The sequence below is a fragment of the Lagenorhynchus albirostris genome, chromosome 7 (genome assembly GCF_949774975.1).
Source record: "Lagenorhynchus albirostris chromosome 7, mLagAlb1.1, whole genome shotgun sequence".
Classification (NCBI taxonomy): Eukaryota; Metazoa; Chordata; class Mammalia; order Artiodactyla; family Delphinidae; genus Lagenorhynchus; species Lagenorhynchus albirostris.
In genome coordinates, this window is record NC_083101.1 from 37,508,347 (window position 1) to 37,528,601 (window position 20,255).

At 47.7% G+C, this 20,255-nt stretch overlaps 2 protein-coding genes across 13 annotated transcripts in view; one reads left to right on the forward strand and one right to left on the reverse strand.

Moving 5' to 3' along the window:
• LOC132523562 (protein SPATA31F1-like) overlaps positions 1 to 20,255 on the forward strand; it is a 169,644-nt gene that overhangs the window by 28,170 nt on the left and 121,219 nt on the right. For 4 of the 9 annotated variants that reach the window (XR_009541564.1, XR_009541563.1, XM_060154930.1 and 1 more), the window contains exon 1: positions 3,470 to 4,300. The gene's annotated coding sequence lies outside the window, so the exon portion shown is untranslated. Of the gene's footprint in view, positions 1 to 3,469; positions 4,301 to 9,124; positions 9,250 to 13,469; positions 13,513 to 18,639; positions 18,735 to 20,255 lie in introns of those variants that run through there. The other 5 variants (XM_060154931.1, XM_060154928.1, XM_060154927.1 and 2 more) reach the window with 4 other exon arrangements.
• DNAJB5 (DnaJ heat shock protein family (Hsp40) member B5) lies at positions 9,322 to 18,286 on the reverse strand. Of its 4 annotated transcripts, none has more exons than XM_060154935.1 (4): positions 18,157 to 18,286; positions 14,580 to 14,824; positions 10,892 to 11,493; positions 9,322 to 10,749 (listed from the first exon to the last, which is right to left on the reverse strand). In XM_060154935.1, exons 2-4 carry the CDS (start codon positions 14,788 to 14,790, stop codon positions 10,516 to 10,518), a joined length of 1,047 nt encoding a protein of 348 aa, XP_060010918.1. In that variant the 5' UTR covers positions 14,791 to 14,824; positions 18,157 to 18,286; the 3' UTR covers positions 9,322 to 10,515. The 4 variants fall into 4 exon arrangements, with proteins under 4 accessions (XP_060010918.1, XP_060010919.1, XP_060010916.1 ...); XM_060154936.1 differs by lacking the exon at positions 18,157 to 18,286 and adding an exon at positions 17,378 to 17,554; XM_060154933.1 differs by lacking the exon at positions 18,157 to 18,286 and adding an exon at positions 17,177 to 17,358.

The window sequence follows — 20,255 nt, forward strand, 5'->3', positions numbered from 1 at the left end:
ATATCTCTTCCCTCTTGCGTCTCCCTCCCTCCCACCCTCCCCATCCCACCCCTCCAGGCGGTCACAAAGCACTGAGCCGATATCCCTGTGCCATGCAGCTGCTTCCCACTAGCTATCTACCTTACGCTTGTTAGTGTATATATATCCATGCCTCTCTCTCGCCCTGTCACAGCTCACCCTTCCCCCTCCCCATATCCTCAAGTCCGTTCTCCAGTAGGTCTGTGTCTTTATTCCTGTCTTACCCCTAGGTTCTTCATGACATTTTTTTTTTCTTAAATTCCATATATATGTGTTAGCATATGGTATTTGTCTTTCTCTTTCTGACTTACTTCACTCTGTATGACAGACTCTAGGTCTATCCACCTCATTACAAATAGCTCAATTTCGTTTCTTTTTATGGCTGAGTAATATTCCATTGTATATATGTGCCACATCTTCTTTATCCATTCATCCGATGATGGGCACTTAGGTTGTTTCCATCTCCGGGCTATTGTAAATAGAGCTGCAGTGAACATTTTGGTACATGACTCTTATATATGGTATAATATAAATATTCAGTTTTCTCAGCATCATTTGTTGAAAAGATTGTCCTTTCCCCATTGAATGGTATTGGAACTCTTTTCAAAAATCAATTGACCGTATATGTGAGGGTTTATTTCTGGGCTCCTTTTTGATTCCATTGGTCTGTATGTCTATCCTTATGCTAGTACTATACTGTTTTAATTAATGTAGTTTTTTAAAAATAATTAATTAATTAATGGCTGCGTTGGGTCTTTGTTGTGGTGTGCGGGCCTCTCATTGCGGTGCCTTCTCTTGTTCTGGAGCATGGGCTCTAGGCACATGGGCTTCAGTAGTTGTGGCACACGGGCTCAGTAATTGTGGCTCGCAGGCTCTAGAGCGCAGGCTCAGTAGTTGTGGCATACGGGCTTAGTTGCTCCACGGCATGTGGGATCTTCCTGGACCAGGGATCAAACCTGTGTCCCCTGCATTGGCAGGCGGATTCTTAACCACTGTACCACCAGGGAAGTCCCAATTAATGTAGTTTTTAGTAAGTTTTGAAGTAAAGAATTATGAGTCCTCCAACTTTATTCTTCTTTTTCAAGATTATTTTGGCTATTTGAGACTCCTTGCAATTCCATATGATTTTGATGGTGGCTTTTCCATTTCTACAAAAAAGATAGTTGGAATTTTAATAGAGATTACGTTGAATCTGTAGATCATGTTGGATAATATTGACATCTTAACAATGTTAAGTCTTCCTGTCCATGGGTACAGGATGTCTTTCCATTTATATAGTTCTTTAATTTCTTTCAGCCATATTTTGTAGTTTTCAGGATATAAATCCTTAACCTCCTAGGTTGGATTAATTCCTAAGTATTTGATACTTTTATATGCTATTATAAATGGAATTGCCTTCATAATTTCCTTTTTGGATGGTTTATTTGTGGTGCATAGAGAAACACAACTGATTTTTGTGTGTTAATCTTGTACCCTGCAACTTTGTTGAATTTATTTATTAGCGCTACTAGCTTTCTTGTGGATTCTTTGGGATTTTCTATATATAAGATCATGTCATCTGTGAATAGAAATAGTTTCACCTTTTCCTTTCCAATTTGGATGACTTCTATTTCTTTTTCTTATCAAGGAGAACTTCCAGTACACTGCTGAACAGCAGTAGTGAAAGTGAGCATCTTTGCCTTGTTTCTGATCTTAGGGGGAATACTTTCAGTCTTTCACCAGGGAATATGATGCTAGCTGTGGATTTTTTTTTTTTTTTTTTTGCTGTACGCGGGCCTCTCACTGTTGTGGCCTCTCCAGTTGTGGAGCACAGGCTCCGGACGCGCAGGCTCAGCAGCCATGGCTCACGGGCCTAGCCTCTCTGCGGCATGCGGGATCTTCCCGGACCGGGGCACGAACCCGCGTCCCCTGCATCGGCAGGCGGACTCCCAACCACTGCGCCACCAGGGAAGCCCTAGCTGTGGATTTTTAAAAAAAATATTCATTGTCATGTTGCGGAATTTTCCCTCTATTTCCTATTTCTGAGTTTTTGGCATGAAAAGTTTGGATTTTGTCAAATGTTTTTTCTGTGTCAGCTGAGATGATCATGTGTTTTTTTTCTCCTTTTTTCTATCAATATGATGTATTACATTGATTGATTTTCTTATGTTGAACCACCCTTGTATTCCCGGAATAAATCCCACTTAGCTATGGTAAATAATTCTTGTAATATGCTATTGAGTTCAATTTGCTAATATTTTGTTAAAGATTTTTGCGTCTATTTTTTGTGTCTGTGAGGAATGTTGGGCTGTAATTTTCTTTTCTAATCTAATTTTATTATTTAAATTTATTTTCTAATTTTAGAAATTAAAATGTATTGTTTTCTAATTTTTCATTATCTGGCTGTGGTATCAGAGTATTGCTGACTTCATAGAATGAGTTAGAAAGTGTTGCCTCTTTGATTTTTGGAAAGAGTTTGAGAAGGATTGGTATTAATTCTTTAAATGTTTGGTAGAATTCACTAGTGAAGCCATCATTCTAGAATTTGTCTTTGTTGGAAGGCTTTTGATTACTGATTCAATCTCTTTGCTTGTCATTTGTCTGTTGAGATTTCTATTTCCTTTGAAGTCAGTTGGTAATTTCTATGTGTATTAATCAGGGTTCACCAGAAAAACAGAGCCAATAGGAGATCATATATATATATATATATATATATATATATATAAAACCTAGGATCTCCTAATAATATGTATAATTATATATATATATATATATATATATATAATCTAGGATCTCACATTGGTTATTTATGTGTGTGTGTTTGATTTTCACATATACACGAATTTCCCCATTTCCCTTCTCTTATTGATTTCTTTCATTCCATTGTGATCATAGAACATACTTTGTATGATTTCAGTCCTTTTAAGTTTATTGATATTTGTTTTAACGATTAATATATGCTCTCACTTGGAGAATGTTTTATGTGTACTTGAAAAGAATGTATATTTTGCTATTATTGGATGGAGTGCTCTATAGATGTCTGTTAGGTCTAGTTGATTTATAATGTTGTTCACGTCTTCTATTTCCTTGTTAATCTTTGGCCTAGTTCTATACATTATTGAAAGTGGCATATTGAAATCTCTCATTATTATTGTTGAATTGTTTATTTCTCCCTTCAATTGTGTCAGTTTTTGCCTCATGTATTTGGGGTTCTGTTTTTAAATGCATGTATGTTTATAATTGTTATATCTTCTTAATGAATTGACGCTTTTATAATTATAAAATGTAATCTCTTTTTTTTTTGCCCCTTGTAACAGTTTTTCTTTTAAAGTTTGATTTGTCTGATATTAGTACAGACACTTTAGAGCTTTCATTTTGTTATTGTTTGCATGGTATATCTTTTCCCATCCTTTTACTCTCTCTTTTTTTTTAAAGGATGACCATATTTAAAAAAAATTATTTATAATTTTTATTTATTTATTTATTTATGGCTATGCCAGGTCTTCGTTGTGGCATGTGGGATCTTCATTATGGCATGCGGGATCTTTAGTTGCAGCATCCAGACTTCTTAGTTGTGGCATGCAGATGCTTAGTCGCAACATGCAGACTTGTTAGTTGTGGCATGAGGACTTCTTAGTTGTGGCATGTGGGCTTCTTAGTTGCAGCATGCAGACTCTTAATTGCAGCATGCGAACTCTTAGTTGTGGCATGCATGCAGGATCTAGTTCCCTGACCAGGGATTGAACCTGGGCCCCCTGCATTGGAAGCCTGAAGTCTCACCCACTGGACCACCAGGGAAGTCCATACATCCTTTTACTCTTAATTATCTGTGCCTTTGAATCCAAAGTGTGTCTCTTGTAGATAGCATATAATTGGATTGTATATTTCTTAAAATCCATTTTTCCAATATCAGTCTTTTAATTGGAAAGTTTTAATCCACTTATATTTAGTGTAGTATATGGTAGGGGTTATATCTACCATTTTGCTTTTGGTTTTTTATATTTCTTATGTCATTTTTGTTTGTTTGTTTCTCAGTTGCTCCTTTACTGCCTTCTTTTTTGTTAAATAGATATTTTCTGGTATGCTATTTTTTTTTTTTTTTTTTTTTTGCGGTACGCAGGTCTCTCACTGTTGTGGCCTCTCCCATTGTGGAGCACAGGCTCCGGACGCGCAGGCTCAGTGGCCATGGCTCATGGGCCCAGCCACTCCGCGGCATGTGGGATCTTCCCAGACCGGGGCATGAACCCACGTCCCCTGCATCGGCAGGCAGACTCTTAACCACTGCGCCACCAGGGAAGCCCTGGTATGCTATTTTAATTACATTGTCATTTCTTTTACTATATTTTTGAGTTATTTTCTTAGTGATTGCCTTGGGGATTATAATTATCATAATTTATTGTCTTGGGGATTATAATTATCATAATTTATCTTGCTAATTTAGCCTGATAAATCTTATCTGTATCTTATTTTATCTTAATAAATCTTAATTTATGACAATTTAGTTTGGACTAATACCAATTCAATTTCTATAGTATATAAAAATTTTGCTCCTATACAGCTCCATTTTCCTCCCCCTCCTTTGTACTTTTATGGGCGTACAAATTATATCTTTATACATTGTATGTCCAGCAACACAGATTTATTGCTTTATGAAGGTATTATTGCTTTATGAAGGTATTATGAAGGTATTATTTAAATCAGATGGGAGAAGAAAAGAGTTACAAACAAATATACAAATATAAATATACATTTATACTCTCTTTTATATTTTCCTCTGTAGGTACCTTTGCCAGTGCTATTTATTTTTTTCATGTGGATTTGAGTTACTGGTCTAATTTCCTTTTTTTTTTTTTCCAGCCTGAAGGACTCCACTAGTATTTTTTGTAGAGCAGAATTGCTAGCAATGGGTTTTCAGTTTTTGTTTATCTGGTCTTAATTCTTCCTCCATATTTGTGGATAGTTTCGGTGATTATAGAATTTTTCTTTCAGACCTTTGAGTATGCCATCCAATGCCTTCTGGCCTTCATAGCCTCTGATGAGAAATAAGCTGCTAATCTTATTGAGGATCCCTTGTGCGTGATGAATTACTTTTCTCTTGCCTCTTTCAGGATTGTCTCTGTCTTGTCTTCTGATAGCTTGATTATGATGTGTCTAATTGTGGATCTCTTTGTGTTTATCATACCTAGAACTTGTTAAGCTTCTTGGATGTGTAGACTAGTCTTTCATTCAACTTGGAAAGTTTTGGCCATTATTTTTCTGGGTATTATTTATGCCCCTTTCTTTCTCTCCTCTCTTTCTGACACTCCCATTATTTGTATGTTGTATACTTGATGTTGTCCCACAGGTCTTCTAGGCTCTGTTAATTTTTCTTCATTACTTTTTCTTTCTGTTCCTCACATTAGATAATCTCAATTGACTTATCTTCAAAATCACTGATTTTTCTTTTACCTGTTCAGATCTGTCTTTGAGCTCCTATTGAAAGTTTCATTTCAGTTATTGTACTTTTCAACTTCAGAGTTCCTATTTGGTTATGTTTAAAAAGTAATTCCTATCTCCTATTTATAATCTCTGTTTGGTGAGCCATTGTTTTCATACTTTCCAGTTTTTTCTAAAACATAGTTTTCTTTACTTCTTTGAACATATTTTGAATGGCTGATTTAACGTCTTTGTCTAGTAAGTCCAGTATCTGGATTTCCTCAAGGTCAATTTTAATTTATTTTTATTATTTATTTATTTATTTATTGGCTTCACCATGCACGTTGTGGGATTTTTAGTTCCCTGATCAGGGATCGAACCCAGGCCCTCAGCACTGAGAGCACAGAGTCCTAACCCCTGGATCGCCAGGGAATTCCCAGGGTCACTTTCTATTGACTGTTGTTTTTTCTCCTGCATATATGTATGGGCCATATTTTTTTGTTTCTTTGCATGTTTTGTAGTTTTTATTGAAAATTGGACATTTTAAATGATATAACATGGCAACTCTAGAAGTCATATTCTCTCCAGAGTTTGTTGTTATAGCTGTTTTGTTGTTTGCATATTGACTTTCCTGAACTAATTCTGTAAGGTCTATATTCTTTGTTGTGTGTAGACACTAAGTCTCTGCTTGATTAGCTTAGTGGTCAGTTAACTATTGAATAGAGGTTTTGTTAAATCATTAGAACCAATGAGTTGCCCAGTCTTTGCTGAGAGGATATCTGGGACTATTTTAGAGTCATTTGCTGACAAGCAGGACACGCAAGCTCCCAACCACTGTGGAACACTGATGACAAACCAAATCAACTGCACAGTCTTCAGCAGCTCCCACATCCTCAAACCTGGGAGGACCATTTGAAGCATAAATGGAGCCAGCTTTTCTAGGGTCTCCCCTCTCTGCTCAATGAGTCCCTTGTAGCTGCTGTCCTGATTTCTGGTGGTTGCTCCCCACTGGAGTCTCCCTTTGAGTCTCCCTTTGAATTTCTAATGCCTGTTCCTTCATCTCCTCTAATTTAAATGCAGGCTAAATATTCCCCACTGCTTCCCCAGCCCTGAACCCTGTTTCATGCCCAGCCCCTACCTAAGGCCCACCTTCAGTCCTTGCTCCCATTCTTACTACCTTCTTCTCCACCCAAGATTAGGGCCTTTGGAGTAACCTTTCCTAGGACCCAGTGTGAGGTACAGTCTCTCACTCCAAATGAAATAATACCTGTTATAGAAGCAGACTGAAAATTTGTAGATTTTAACTTCTTTTAGTATAGCCTGGGCTCCCAGCCCTATGTTCCAGTTTCCATTTTTCTTAGAGAATTTCCTATAAATAATATTTGGAACCAACTAAAACACCACCTTTGAAAGAGTTCCATGAACACTAGTGGGTCCTGGCCTGCAGGATCCAAGAGTTTCTGGCACTGATGTGGCCTCAGGGCAACTAACAGACAAATCTCAGAGAAGGAATGATCATAGACTTTCACAGCCCTCTGTGTTTATGGGCCAAGTCAGCGATGAGCTAAGAATGATTGGATTGGGCACCTAGGAATTTTCTATGTGAGGGACCCAGCAAAGTTCCAGTTAGAGAATGACCTAGGGAAGAACCTGAGGCATAGCCTGAGAAAAGGCCCCAAATTTAACCTGTCAAGAAATTCAGAAAGCAACCTAGTGAAGGTTTTGAGGGACCATTCTTCAAAGGAGATAAAAAGTGACTTGAGTCACTCAGGGAATGGACCAGGAAATGACCTATCAATGTGTTTAAAAGAGAACCTAGACTAGAAGCAACTGGAAAATGTCCTGAAGGTTTACTTGGGCAAGAAGCTGGGGCAGACCTATTAGAATGTGATCCCTATAGATATGTATTGTTCATGGCTTGCTGCCAAGTATACTCTAGAGTCCCCCTCCTGGAAAGTCCTATAACCACTTGGAAACTGGATATTTGGTTTACTCAGTGAGTCAAGAACACTGCCTGAATACCTCTTGGAAGCTTTCCTTCCTTGATCTAGGCATTAGACAAGCATTAGTAAGCCCAGATTATATGGTTTGGGGTATGGTAGAGGTAGAGCTTACCTCTCAAGCTCCTTGAATCCATAAAACTGTTTAGTTTTATAGAGACTCAATCATGGCCCATTCCTCAGTCCACCCTTCTCTCTCAGCCACCCAACTGTGCAGTTGATTTGGTTTGTTTGAGGGATGGCTAAGCCGAGGTTGCTTTGCTGTTTGAAAGAAACCCCGAGGCAGGATGAGGGACAGACCGATCATAGTTATTATATAAATGAACAAATGATTGTCATAGTACTGTCACACAAAATTACCCCCTGACACACACACAACTACTATAAAAGGATTCAGGGGCTTGTTCAAAGTGAGATAACCCAATAAAGACCCCATTCCCCAGGACCTGGCTGAACCAGACTTTCCCCCAGTTTCTTTACTATCTTGATTTTTATACAGGGGTGTGTGTGTGTGTGTGTTTAAGGTTACACAGGTATTAAAGGACCACAAATCCCGCATGTAATCTCCAAGAATGATAAGGCTCAGATTGTAGGCAGAGCTGCAAGGCCAACTTCAGGGCTTTCTCATTGAAGTGCCCCTGGCCTCTAAGGTCTCATAGTCTATCCCCAGAAAGTACTCAGTGGGGACATGATAATTTCCCAGATCCCAGATCCTCCGCATCCACAGGGAGGTCAGAGGGAGCAGTTTGGCCCAGCATGCCTAGATCCCAAAGCTTCAGGCCTCAGGAAAGAGCTAGGGTAAGAATTTAGCCCTGGGTGAAGAGAGGGACAACCCTAGGAGACCTGGAATAGGAAAACATTGAGTAGAGGATGAAGGATTAGGGATCTCCCTGCCCAGGCTGGGGGATTAGCAGACATCCTTTTGAACAGAAACCCCTTGGTTTCTGCACTGGAAGGAACAGGCTCCACCCAAAAATACTCTGAATAAAAGAATGAGCTTTTTTCATTGGTGTTGTCCCAGGATAAAAAACAAGGGCAGGAAGATCCCTGTTAAAAGCCTAGACCTTGTCAGCCTCTATGTGGAGCCCAGGTACAGGTGAAGGCAGAGTTGTCTTCATAGCACTGGGGACACTGAAGTTCAGTAGGGCATGGCTGTCATGGGCCTGATCCTGGAAAAGAATCTGGGAGGAAAGTCAACACCAGGAGAAAGTCCAGGCCCAGGCAGAGCCTGCAGATGAGCATTCCTGCGACTTCAGGGCTCCTCCCTACCCAGATCCAAGGAAAGTGACAAGGGCATCATGCAGTCAACACACAGGCCCTGAGGACCAGTGTCTCAGCAGGGACAGTCAATTCAAAGACCTGGACAGACATCCCTGGACAATTTAGACTTAAGTATCAGTAACAGTGTTCAGGCCTCACAGGAATCCTGTGTCTTCAGCCAGGCCCTGCTAAGCATGGGCCAAGGATGCAGGTACCTCCAGCCGCCCTCTCCACTTGCCTCAGGCTCTGTCTTTGGGAATGTGTCTCTTCTAGTCAGCCAGAAAGTCCTCCTCCATCCCTCCTAGGAGGAAAATTTCTCTTAAAGGAAAATTCCAGTCCATGTAGAGAAAAATCTATTGATTCTCATGCTAGCACATCCTTAGAGGATAGTCTCTATTTCTCATAACCCAGGATATTTATTCTTTCCAAATATTTTTTGTTTCCTCTAATAGCTGAGTGATATCTTCTGTCTTTGCTGTGTTTTGGGTGTACATTTTGGAAATTCTGGGAATCTGGGCTTAGAGGAAGGAAGGAGTCAGCTTCACCTTATATCGAGGGCTGCTTGGGCTTCTCAAAGGTGAGCGGGGCTCAGGAGGGAGGCTGTCAGTGCACATCCACCTCTATCACAGGTTCGTTGCTCCTGCTCAGATTCCATAGTTTTAAAATACTTTATTTTTTCCATAATACTGTCATTACAAAAAAATACAAAAAAACTACTATAAAAACATTCAGGGGCTTGTCAAAGTGAGAAAGCCTAAAAACCCCACCCCAGAACATGGCTGAAGCAGTCTTACCCTAGCTCCTTCACTATTTGATCTTTACACAATTATGGGAGTGAGGTGGGGTCACACAGGCGTCAGAGGGCTAGAAATTCCCCCGCAGCCTTCATGAAGGGTAAGAAATAAGTAGCTTCATATATCACAGAAATGGGATTTGGGAGTTTAGGGGTGGCTAGGCCCTGAGTTCAGAGGTGTGGGGAGAAACCTGTGACCCTGAATCTCTTGGTGGGGAATAGCTGCCACCTGACCCAAAGCCCTTTCCCTTCCTGATGAAGGCTAGGAGACAGACCCTGCCCTCCACCTCTTAGACTTAATACAGCAGCCCCCTCCCCTTCCTCTACCCTTGCACACTCTTAAGAGCAGCAGGGAGGACAGTACTTCCAGCTCTGCAGAGTCTGGGCAGGGGAGCTGTCAGGGAGGCTGCTGAGGGCCCCTTCACCTCCCTTTCCCAAATGAAAAGTGTCTCGTGCTCAATGGCCCGGTTCATGGGTTATGGACCTTCCCTTCCTATCTCAACCCTGGAGAGGCACACACAGCTCTAGGTGTGTGCTTTGTGTGCATGAATATGTGTGTGATAGCCTTGGACACTGTGGACTTGGGGGTGGGACTGGGGTGGGAAAGCAGTGTCCTTTTTATCCTCTTCCTCCCCCAGTAGGAGGAAGCTGAAGGGAAGGGAAAGGAGAGGTATTAGCAAAGCTGAGAGGGGAAGGAGGACATGCTATTTACAGGCGTGGACAAGGAATCTCTATATCTTCAAGTAGCACTCAGGTCACTCTCCAGCCACTGGAGTGGGAACTGGATTCAAAGCTTGTGACATGAAAATTAACCCCTGGCCTGGGCTAGCTCTCCCCACCTCCCTCCCACTCCCCCAAGGCAGCCCAGCTCTGAAAGGGGTCAGGGACAGGAACATTTTCCCTGAAAACCAGTGAGTTTTTTTTGTTTGTTTTGTTTTTTGCATTTAGAAAGAGTTGCTAGTGTCCAGTGGACATCAAGCTGGGTGCACAATGGGTGGGGTGAGTGTGGGGCTATTGCTGTGGAAGGCTCTGGGCTGGCTGGGGCAGGGCCTAGGAGCATGGTAAGTGCTGCTTAAGGATCTGTCTTGTCTGTGGTGTTAATCTATCTGGGAAGCGAACTTTGAACTCGACAATGAGGTCTCCCCGCTGGGTGGGCACCTTGGGGAAGGGAAGGCCCTCCCCACGGAGTCTCTTCACGGTGCCTGGCTTGATGACATCATTGCAGGGCAAAGGGATCACTCGGCCATCAATGGTGGGAATGTTCACGGTACAGCCACACAGTGCCTGGGGAAAATGAGACAGAAAGTGAGGAAAAGGTAGGGTAGAGTGATTGGGAAGGGAAGAAAAGAGAGAGTGGGGAAAGAATGTCTCCGTCACCCCCACCCCCCACCCGATAAAACCACACACAATCTGGTCCAGGCCCCACCTCCTTGAGGCTGATCAGGGCACTGTAGAGCACGTTGGTGCCATCTCGGCGGAAGTGTGCATGGGGCTTGTCTTTGAGCACAAAGACGATGTCAGCGGGGATGTTGTCAGGTGTGGCATCGCCCTCTTTGGGGAAGGTGATCTTGGTGCCTTCCTTCCAGCCACGCTTGATGACAATGTGCAGGATCTTGTCCTCGGTGCGTACAGTTCGCCCATCAGGGTTGAGGCGCCGCCTTGTGATCTTCATGCGTTTGGTGGAGCCGTGGTAGATTTCCTCCAGGGACACCCTCAGCTCATGCACCACAGGTGGGTCCTGCACCTTGCGCCGAGAGTACAGTGGTTCTGGGGCTCGCCTTGGACCCCTACTCAGCCCATTGAACCCAAAGCGGCCAAAGGAGCCAAATGGGTCCTCATCTTCATCCACGTCCATGTCATCTGGGTCAAAGCCACTGAAGGGACGAGTGGAGCGAGTGCTGGCAAAGAAGATATCGAAGGGGTTGGAGCCGCCGAAGAAGGAGGCAAATGTGGCGTGGGGGTCCCCATGAAAGGTGTAGTGAAAGGAGCCACTGGAGCCCCCTGATGAACCGCCGCCGCTCTTCAGGCCTGGAGGGAGGAGAAGTTAGGGGCAGTATGGCTGGTCTCTGCCCCACCCCACTCTCCTCCCCCTGCCCTCTAGCTCCTAGTTCATGGGCCTAGAGGAAGAAGCAAGCTTTAACTCCCACAGAGAGGGCTGGCCTAATAGAGTAAGAAAAATCTCTGGCAAGATTTCTACTCTTAATTATATGTTTAATAATAAGGCACATCTTGAGGTTCAAAGAAGCTGAAAAGCTAAGACTAGAAGACTGGTAAGATGTGACTTCCAGCACTGTAAACTCTTCCATGTACCTGTGACCCAAAGATGTCTCACAGAGCCTTGAATGACTGGCCTGGGGTCACATTACAAGTCATACCTGGCTCCCGTATCTTTGCTTATCTCCAAAGACAGGGAAAGAGGCAATCAGACAGAATTTGACCATACAGAGGGCTGTAAGTGACCTGTCCCAAATAAGGTGGCAATACAGTCCAGGAGGAAGTCCACTCTCACTCTACTTCTTTTGTTTGTTTGTTTGTGTTTTGCGGTATGTGGGCCTCTCATTGTTGTGGCCTCTCCCGTTGTGGAGCACAGGCTCCGGACGCACAGGCTCAGCGGCCATGGCTCACGGGCCCAGCCGCTCCGCGGCATGTGGGATCTTCCCAGACCAGGGCACAAACCTGTGTCCCCTGCATCGGCAGGCGGACTCTCAACCACTGCGCCACCAGGGAAGCCCCCACTCTCACTCTACTTCTAGCATGGTTTCCTCTTTCTCTGACTCGTGCCCAAATGGGAAATGAGGAGGGCCCCAAAAAAGCAGGAAAGATCATTAGCTTGGAGAAGAGGAGCTGTTTCTCTACAAAAAGTTTTCAAATGCTTTGTTCCCGCACTCAGGGTTCACAGTGTTGCACAGCTCCAGGGGTTGCCATTCACACATTGGACAGACATAGATTGCAATGGGAAGGGAGCTCCTTGGAGTTGTACAACACCAAGACTTACACCCCATACCTAATGTCAGAGCTGCCAGAAAGGATGAGCGAGCTGGCACACTGCAGGTGGCGACCCCAGCTACTCTCTCTCGAGTCAGGTTCTGTCTAAGGGGCTCAGATTTGTGGGGGCAGTCTTCAAGGGGGATGGTAGTGGTGGTGATTGGAGTAGTTGGGGGGCTTGTGTGGGAAGGAGGGAGGAAGGGGATTAACACTGAGAAATGATCTAGAATATATAGGCTTAGGGGTGGGGCCCAGGCTTGGGGAAGGGACTTTTCTCTTTGAGGGCTTTATCTAGAATTTCATTGGCTGTGGAAGCCTGAGCCTAAATTAGCCTCTTACTTCCTGGGACCACAAGAGGAGATTTGGGTTTCATTAGAGAGGCCAAGTGGCAAGCAATTCAGTGACTTGTGACAGCTGCCTCTTCACCCTTCCCCTAAGACTCAAGGTCTGTTCTTTCCTTTTATTGAGGGTCTGATTACCAGGTGAGTTCAAGAAGCTTGGCAGAGCTCAGTGAGAGAGGGAAGTTGGACTGATGATGACAGGAGGGGGTGACTTCTCTGCAAGGATTCCTGCTGTACCACTACCACCCCCCATTCAAGCTGGGAACAACTTGTCCCCAGGGAGGGCTGCACACAGAGTCTATGTGCACAACTGTTCTAGCTGGCTACTGGGGAAGGGGCAGGGCAGACAGAAATACAACCCACATTTCCAAGGCTGCTTCTCCCTTCCCAGGCCCTGGATGTCTCCTTAAGGTTGTGCTGCATCCTCAGGAGCCCTCCTGGGATGTAGATCTCCATTAGAACTGGTGCCTGGACCTAGGGCATGAGCTTTGCCCTTTGCTTAGGTTTGGTCATGCAGAAAGCGGAGGTCTCCCAGCTCCTACCTTCTTCCTAATCAAAGATGAGGCCGAGCAGAGGAATGAGTGCAATTCCTAGACAGGTCACATGGTGGCATGGTGTCTGTACTGCTTCCCTCTTCCCCACCACTACCCCTCCCATCCCTCTACCCCAGAGAGAAACATTTCTTAGCTGAGAGAATATTGGGGATTCCAGAAGATACCTGGTGAGTCTGGGAATTGGCAAGTCTAGTAGGTGAGGAGGGAAAAACGGAAGGAACTAGTGGCATGGAGAATAAGAAGAGGGGGTTGGGAGGACTGGGGTGTACAGAGGACAGGGCCATGGAACATAAAGCAAGGAGGAGGAAAGGAAAAGAACATTCTTTTGAGCACCTGCTTTGTATCAGGTACAGTATATATCATTAGCCCATCTAATTTTGAGACTAGAACAGGGGGAGTGAGGAGGAGAATGTGGAAGAAAGGTGGATGCCACTGGGGAGGAAGGACAGTTCCTCCTGGAAAGGAGAGTCCTCAGCTGTGACAATGTCTCTTAATATAGCCTGACAGGTGCTTGTGGCTGGCGGGTGGCAGGCGGCCCTGAGGGGCAGGCCCAGAATTAGCAGCTACATCATGCCCGTGGGATGTGCTGGGAGGAGCCGCCCTCTCAGAGGCTTTATTTGGACCTTTCCTGACACCCTGTGCGTGGCCACCAGCTACCCCAGGAGGGGGCAAGGTGCCAGCAGCAGTTCCCCTTCCACTCTTGCTTGGATGCCTGCCACTTCCTCAGGGAGTCGAAACTCTACCTCTGTTCTGCTGGCCTGAAGTGGGCAGGAAGGGGGCAGGGAAGGGGACAACCATCTCTAGCTCAGAGCTCCAGTGGTTAATTCCCCGGCTGCTTAAGGGCCAAACTTTTATGCTGATGACTGTAAATGCGCTGTCCTCAGAGAGCCACACACTCCCTTTCCTAACCTTCCCCATCAGCCAATGAAGAAGCGGGGACTTCAGGCAGGACTAATAAGGCTGGGAGGGAAAGAAGGGCGGGGAAGGCCTCTGGCTCTAGCTTTTCTAAGGCCTTAACTTGAGGAGGGAGAGGGGCAGAGAGAGGCAGGGAGAGCTGTGGTGAGCTGAGGCTGGGTAGTGGGTGGTCTCTTCTTTCCTCTGGATGTCAGTGCTGGGAACACTTGCCTCCCTCACCTCCTTCTCAGTCTCCAGTTCCCTGCTTTGAGAACTGGGTCACCCAGGACCCCAGACAAGGACAGGTGTCCAGTATCAGGCTGGAGCACTGCCCTCTTACCTTCCTCCCCATACTGGTCATACAGGCCCCGTTTCTTAGGGTCACTCAGCACATCATAGGCCTCTGCGATCTCCTTAAACTTCTCCTCAGCGTTGGGTTCTTTGTTCTTATCTGGGTGGTACTTCAAGGCCATCTTCCGATAGGCTTTCTTGATCTCATCCTCATTGGCTCCCGACGGGATCCCAAGAATCTTGTAGTAATCCTTTCCCATCACAGCCACTGGACCGGCACTGGTGTCCTTGTTTCTGAAAGAAACCAGGGCCGATCCTTGATGCCTCTGTTCCCTTCTACCCCAGTCCTGTTCCTGCTGATCCTGCAACCCCTAAATGACTCACTGTGTAACTTTCAGCAGGTCATGCCTGTTCTGTGGGCCTCTGTCTCCCCATCAGTAAAATGAAAGGGTTGGATTAGATGATCTCTTCCAGCTCTGACATTCTAGGATTCTGTGATTCTTTCCTTAGCTCCTGGGTTTTCCCAACAGGAAGCTGGGGGCTGTGGCCCACTTTTTGGGGCTATTCTAAGGCCCAGGTCCTTGGGCCAGACTGAGGACTCCCACGAGCCCTGCTGAGTGAGGTGGCACCATGGACTGACAGACCCACGCACAGAAGCTGGTGAAGATCAGCGTACTGGGTGAGGTCACCTGAGCATCGTGGTCTCCTATGCCATGCTTCAGGCATAGTGCCCAGGCTAAGGGCAGCTGGGGCAGTGGCCCAGGGCTGGGAACAGGCCTGGGTCTTCAGCCAGCTGCCTTGGCCAGCCAGGCTGAGTCAGGGTGTGTGTACCTGAATTCCTCTCAGCCACTGGAGACCCCAGGCCTCCCTGCCCCCGCTCCCCAGACTGTGCTAAGCCTCACGTGTGATTCAGATTAGAGGATGACTCACAGCCTTTGGTTACTGCTGTTTCTAACCCTCTCATTAGCGGGGCGGGGTGACACCGTCCTTCCCCCAACCAGGGCAACAGTTCCCTTTAGTCACTTCCCGGTGTCTACATACAAAACTGTGTGTGAAGACATGCCTGTGCCACCTAAGCATCAGTGTTAGTGAACAAAAGCATCCTGGAGGTGGGGCTTTTAAACCTTAGCTGTTAGGAGACAATTGGGCACTAACCACCAGTTCCTTAGTACCTTCTCTACCAGTCCCTCCCTCTCACCTGCCTCAAGGTTTAGGATCTGGCCCAGTGCCAGGTCCACACTCCTCTGATAGTCCCTGACTTGCTGGGTGCAGGGGCATTTGTTATTTATATGAGGGAGAAACACAGGACTCTCATTCTTTCACTCTAATCTCCCTCCATCAATGTCTCTGTGGTGGATAGAGGGAAAGGCACTTTCCTGTAGCTAGAGCTAGTAGGGGGAATGGCCAGAAGCCATTCTCTAACCCATCTGAGACTTGGCCAACCCCTGCCAAAGCCCAGAGAACCGGAGTCTTTCTAGCAATGTCATGGGCTGGCAGCCACAGCTAAGGCCTGCCTTTTCTGCCTCTGACTGCTTCAGAGAGATTACAGGGTGTCCTGGCAAGAGTGAGGGCTGTAATGGGTTAGGGGAGGCCTCAAGGCCCCAGGTAGACAGGGACAACAGCCCTAACTCCTGCCCCCACAGAGCCTGTTACAGGTGGCTGGGTTGACTCATGGTTCTGGGAGTCACCTCACTCTGACGAAGAGAAGGCTCCATTAGGGCGGGCACTCCCCCTTTTCCCCTACCAGCATGTCATGCCTGGTGGGGGAGCCTGTGGCTGGGGAGGCAGAGAAGAAAGGGCATCTGGGGGAGGGCGGCCATTTTCGGAAGCAGCAGTAAAAGCAGTCTGAGAGGGAGTTGGGGGTGGTCTGCCGCCATCTCTGCCTCAGCCCACACCTTCTTTCCCCCGAAACTGGGAAGGAAACCTAACACACCAAGAGGGTGCCCCCAGAGAACTGTAGCAGCTTTTAGGCTGAGGGCGAGTGGAATGCCTTGCCAGTGCTTTCAACCCTCCCCTCACTGTCCCTGCATTACCTCTTCATCCGGCCAGCTTCCTCCCTTGCACCCCTGTGCTAACTGTTCTAGACCTCTAATTCTCTTGCCTCCACAGACATAGGGCAAGCTCTTTCAGGAGTTGCCTTTTTTCCTCCTTCTTTCCTCCCTCCCTCCCCTACCCACAAGCCACGTGTTGGAATGACAAAGGAGCCCCATGGCATGGCACTGCCTTTGATGGAGAGAATGAAGAGGATGTTAATGTAGAGGCAGGACTAAAAAATAAGAAATGGCAAGGGGGACTGGTACAGGGAGGGGGGATGGTTGATACAGAAAATGAAGTACTGATGGAGGGGGATGAAGGATGACAAATGGAAATGTCTGAAGTGGCAAATGGGTTACCAATGGGATGTAGAGAGTTGAAATACTAGAGGAGGTGTTTGTGGAAAACGGATGCCTGAAGGGTTTGGTATAAGATGAATGACAAGGGGTGCGGTTCATTCAAATGTAAGGGTGGGACAGAAGGGGGGTTCTTATACGTAACTGGGGATGAGACGAGGATGAGATGGAGGAAGCGGGTAGGCAATGGAGGGGGATATGACATGGAGAATTTGACTCGGTATGGGTATGAGTGCCCTTCTCCAGAGGGACTTACCGAAACTTTACAAACCCATTCAGCGTCCACGCTCGAAGTTTTAAGGGCTCCAGCTGAATTTTAAACATCAAGCTGGCTAAGAAGTCTTCTCCCCAGAAGTGTGGGAAGCTCCGGAAAGCGCCTCGGGCCTGTAGTGGGGGTGCTGCTGGGGATGGGCAGGAGAGCACTGTGCGCTTAAACATGCCCAGCCCAGCCCCTCACCTCTGATCGCTCCACCGGAGCCTGCTTGGAGAGCTGCAGCTCTGGAAGCCGCCTCCTCGGGTTCTCAGAGGCACTTGCCCAGCAAGGCCTGTCCGGTGCAGCAGGAGCTGGACCTGATCCCCAGGTGTGGAGAGTGAAGGAATAGGGTCCAGCGGTCACCTGCTCTCAGGTGCAGCGATGTCTGGCTGATTGTGAATGGCTGTATGGCTGTGTGACAGTAAGGCTGGCAGTGCGAAGAGTGTGTGCTTGTGAGTGGCAGCGTGTACCTCTGACAGGTGTGATTGTCTGTGAGGGCCTGAGAGGCAGCGTGTTCTTCTCGCCTCTCTCCCCGGGGAGGACCAGACCCCAATCCCCAAGAATCTACTCAATGAAGTCACTGACAGGGAGTCTCCTCCCTCGCAGATGGGCGGGGCGGGGCGGGGCAGAGCTCGGCTGGGACAAAAGGCGCGGCGAGGAGAGGAGGGGAGGAGAGGGGAGGGGGCTCCGGCGGGGGAGGGTGGTCGGTGATGTCACCGGCGCTGGCTGACTGGGCTGGCTCAGAAACGCCGCCCCGGAACCCAGTGCGACCCCGCCCGACCCTCCCCCGGCTCAGACGCGGGCTGCCCCCTGTAAGAGGGTCGCGGACATCGAGCACCTTGCAGACCCTGAACCTCCACACCCCCGCGGTGGAAGAGCCGAAGGGCCCTCAGTGTCCCGACATCCCGACACCAGGACCCCTGGCTTCGCGACGCGCGACGCCCCCCTCCCGGGACCCTCGAGTCCTGGCTCGGTGCCCTCACCAGTGAGGAGCTGCGGGCGCCGCCGCGGTCCGTCAGACAGCCGCTGCCCCCTCCCCCGGCTCTGGCTCCGCCGCCTCCACTCGGGACAGGAGTCGCCCGCCCGCCGGCGGCGGCCAGCGGGCCCGGGAACCCGCCCCCACAGCTCCGCCTCCGCGCTGCCCATTGCGCCGTCTGCCCGTCACTCAGCTCAGCCTCTGCTGTAATTGGACAGCTTTCAACGAGTGGCTCTGTGGTAGCCGCCCATTCTCCGCCCCTGTCACCCGGCCACACGCGCACACATTCCGGGCCGTGATTGGTGTGGGTCTGATTGGTGCACTTTGGGATCAATCAACCACACCTCTTCGCTATCTCGTCGTGTCATTGGTAAAAGGGACAGAGGGCGGCAACTCCACGCGCCCTTTGATTTTATTGGTTGGTCTGTGGGGCTCAGACCCCAGTCGGGGGACAACTATTTTAGTCCAATCTCCGGTTTGAGAACGTGGGACGTACTGGCCACTGCCCGAATCCCGGGAGAACCTTCTGGAACCCGTGCAACGTCAAAGGCAGCCTTAAAGGAAAACTGCGCCCACCAGTTGGCGGTGACTCTGGGCATTCTTTCCTGTCTTCATTTAGGAGGGTAGGGGAGAGAATAGTGCACTCTGGGAGGTGTGGTCCCTGGACCGGGGTGAAAAGGTTACCATTCTTACCTGTCTTCCATTGAACCGTGAACTGTCCTAGCCCTGACCTGATTTAGCTTTACCTTACCGTGACCCGGAGTTGACCTGATATGACCTAACTGAATCTCAAAACAGACCCCGGTAGATGAGCATAGTTTAAGTACCCTTCTGCCCTCTCCTTTGTAACCTAGCAGTTCTCCACGGTTTTAGCACCTCCAAGATTCCCTTTATGAGTCCCCTTTTCATCCTCTGTATAATCCCCTCATCCCTGCTCCCTCATGAGCAGCCCCTTCTCAACAATCCCCACAATCCTCATTAAAGTTCTCCCTATAATCTTTCATCCTACTTCCCTTTTGAGTTCCCACATTTTATCCCCCTTTTACTGCCCCCCATTCCTGGCCCCATATGATCTCCTGTCTTTCCCCCATGATCTTCTGTCTTATCCTATTCTTAATCCTTATCTACTCCCATGTGCTCCCCTATCCTAGCCCCCCGCCCCTTAACCCTTCGTCTCAGCTCCACATGATCTCCTTTCTTAACACCCTCAGAATCTCCCATTTCAGTACCCCCGCCCCCACCCCCATTAATTCTCAGCCCCAGTGTCCCCGATGTTCAGAGCAGGCAGGGCTGCGTAGGCGGTTGCCAGCGGAAGCCGACGCTTGAGCAGACACGGTGCCTGGCGCCCACGTCACTGTCTCCCAGGCCCATCTGTGCTAGAGGGAGCGGGGGTAGGGAGGGGGTAATCCAGGGGTGAAGAGGGGGAAGGAGTTCTTGGGGGTTTTGAGGACAAAGGAAGGGCCAGAGCAGAAGCTCTCACTTCTCTTTCCTTGCAGTTTCCCTGAGGCAATGTATGGACACCCATGAGGTCATGCAAACTAGACAGAGCTGGAAACAGGCTTGGAGAGCATCAATACCTAGGCCACAGAGCAGAACAGGAGAGCAGTCTAGGGATCCTGAGGTTACGCCTGCCTATTCTCCACTATATGCCTTCTTTCTAGTTATCACGATGGGGATCCCAGGTATAAAGGGGTGTGAGGTGTGAGGCAAGGCAAGGAAATGTGGTAAGAGGAGGCAGGGTGATGGGGATAAGGAGAGGAGGGAGGGAAGATGGGGTAAGGGAGATGGGGAGGGGAGGGGTGGTGAGGGGAGGGAGAAGGGGAGAGGAGAGAGGGAAGATGGGGTAAGGGAGTGGAGGGAGAGGAGATGGGGTGAGGGGGATAGGGAGGGGAGGGAGGGGAGATGGGATGAGTAGCAAAAGGATGGGACAGAGAGATGAGGTGAGAAGAAATGAGGAAGGGAGGGGAGGTGGGGTGATGAGGGAATGGAATAGTGTGACATGGAGATGGGAAAGGGAGGGTGAGGGGGCCCAGGAATGGTACTGGCTCCTTATATCTGAGGGCTCTCACTCCCCCACCTCCAGATTCATGGGGGCCTGGGCTGTGG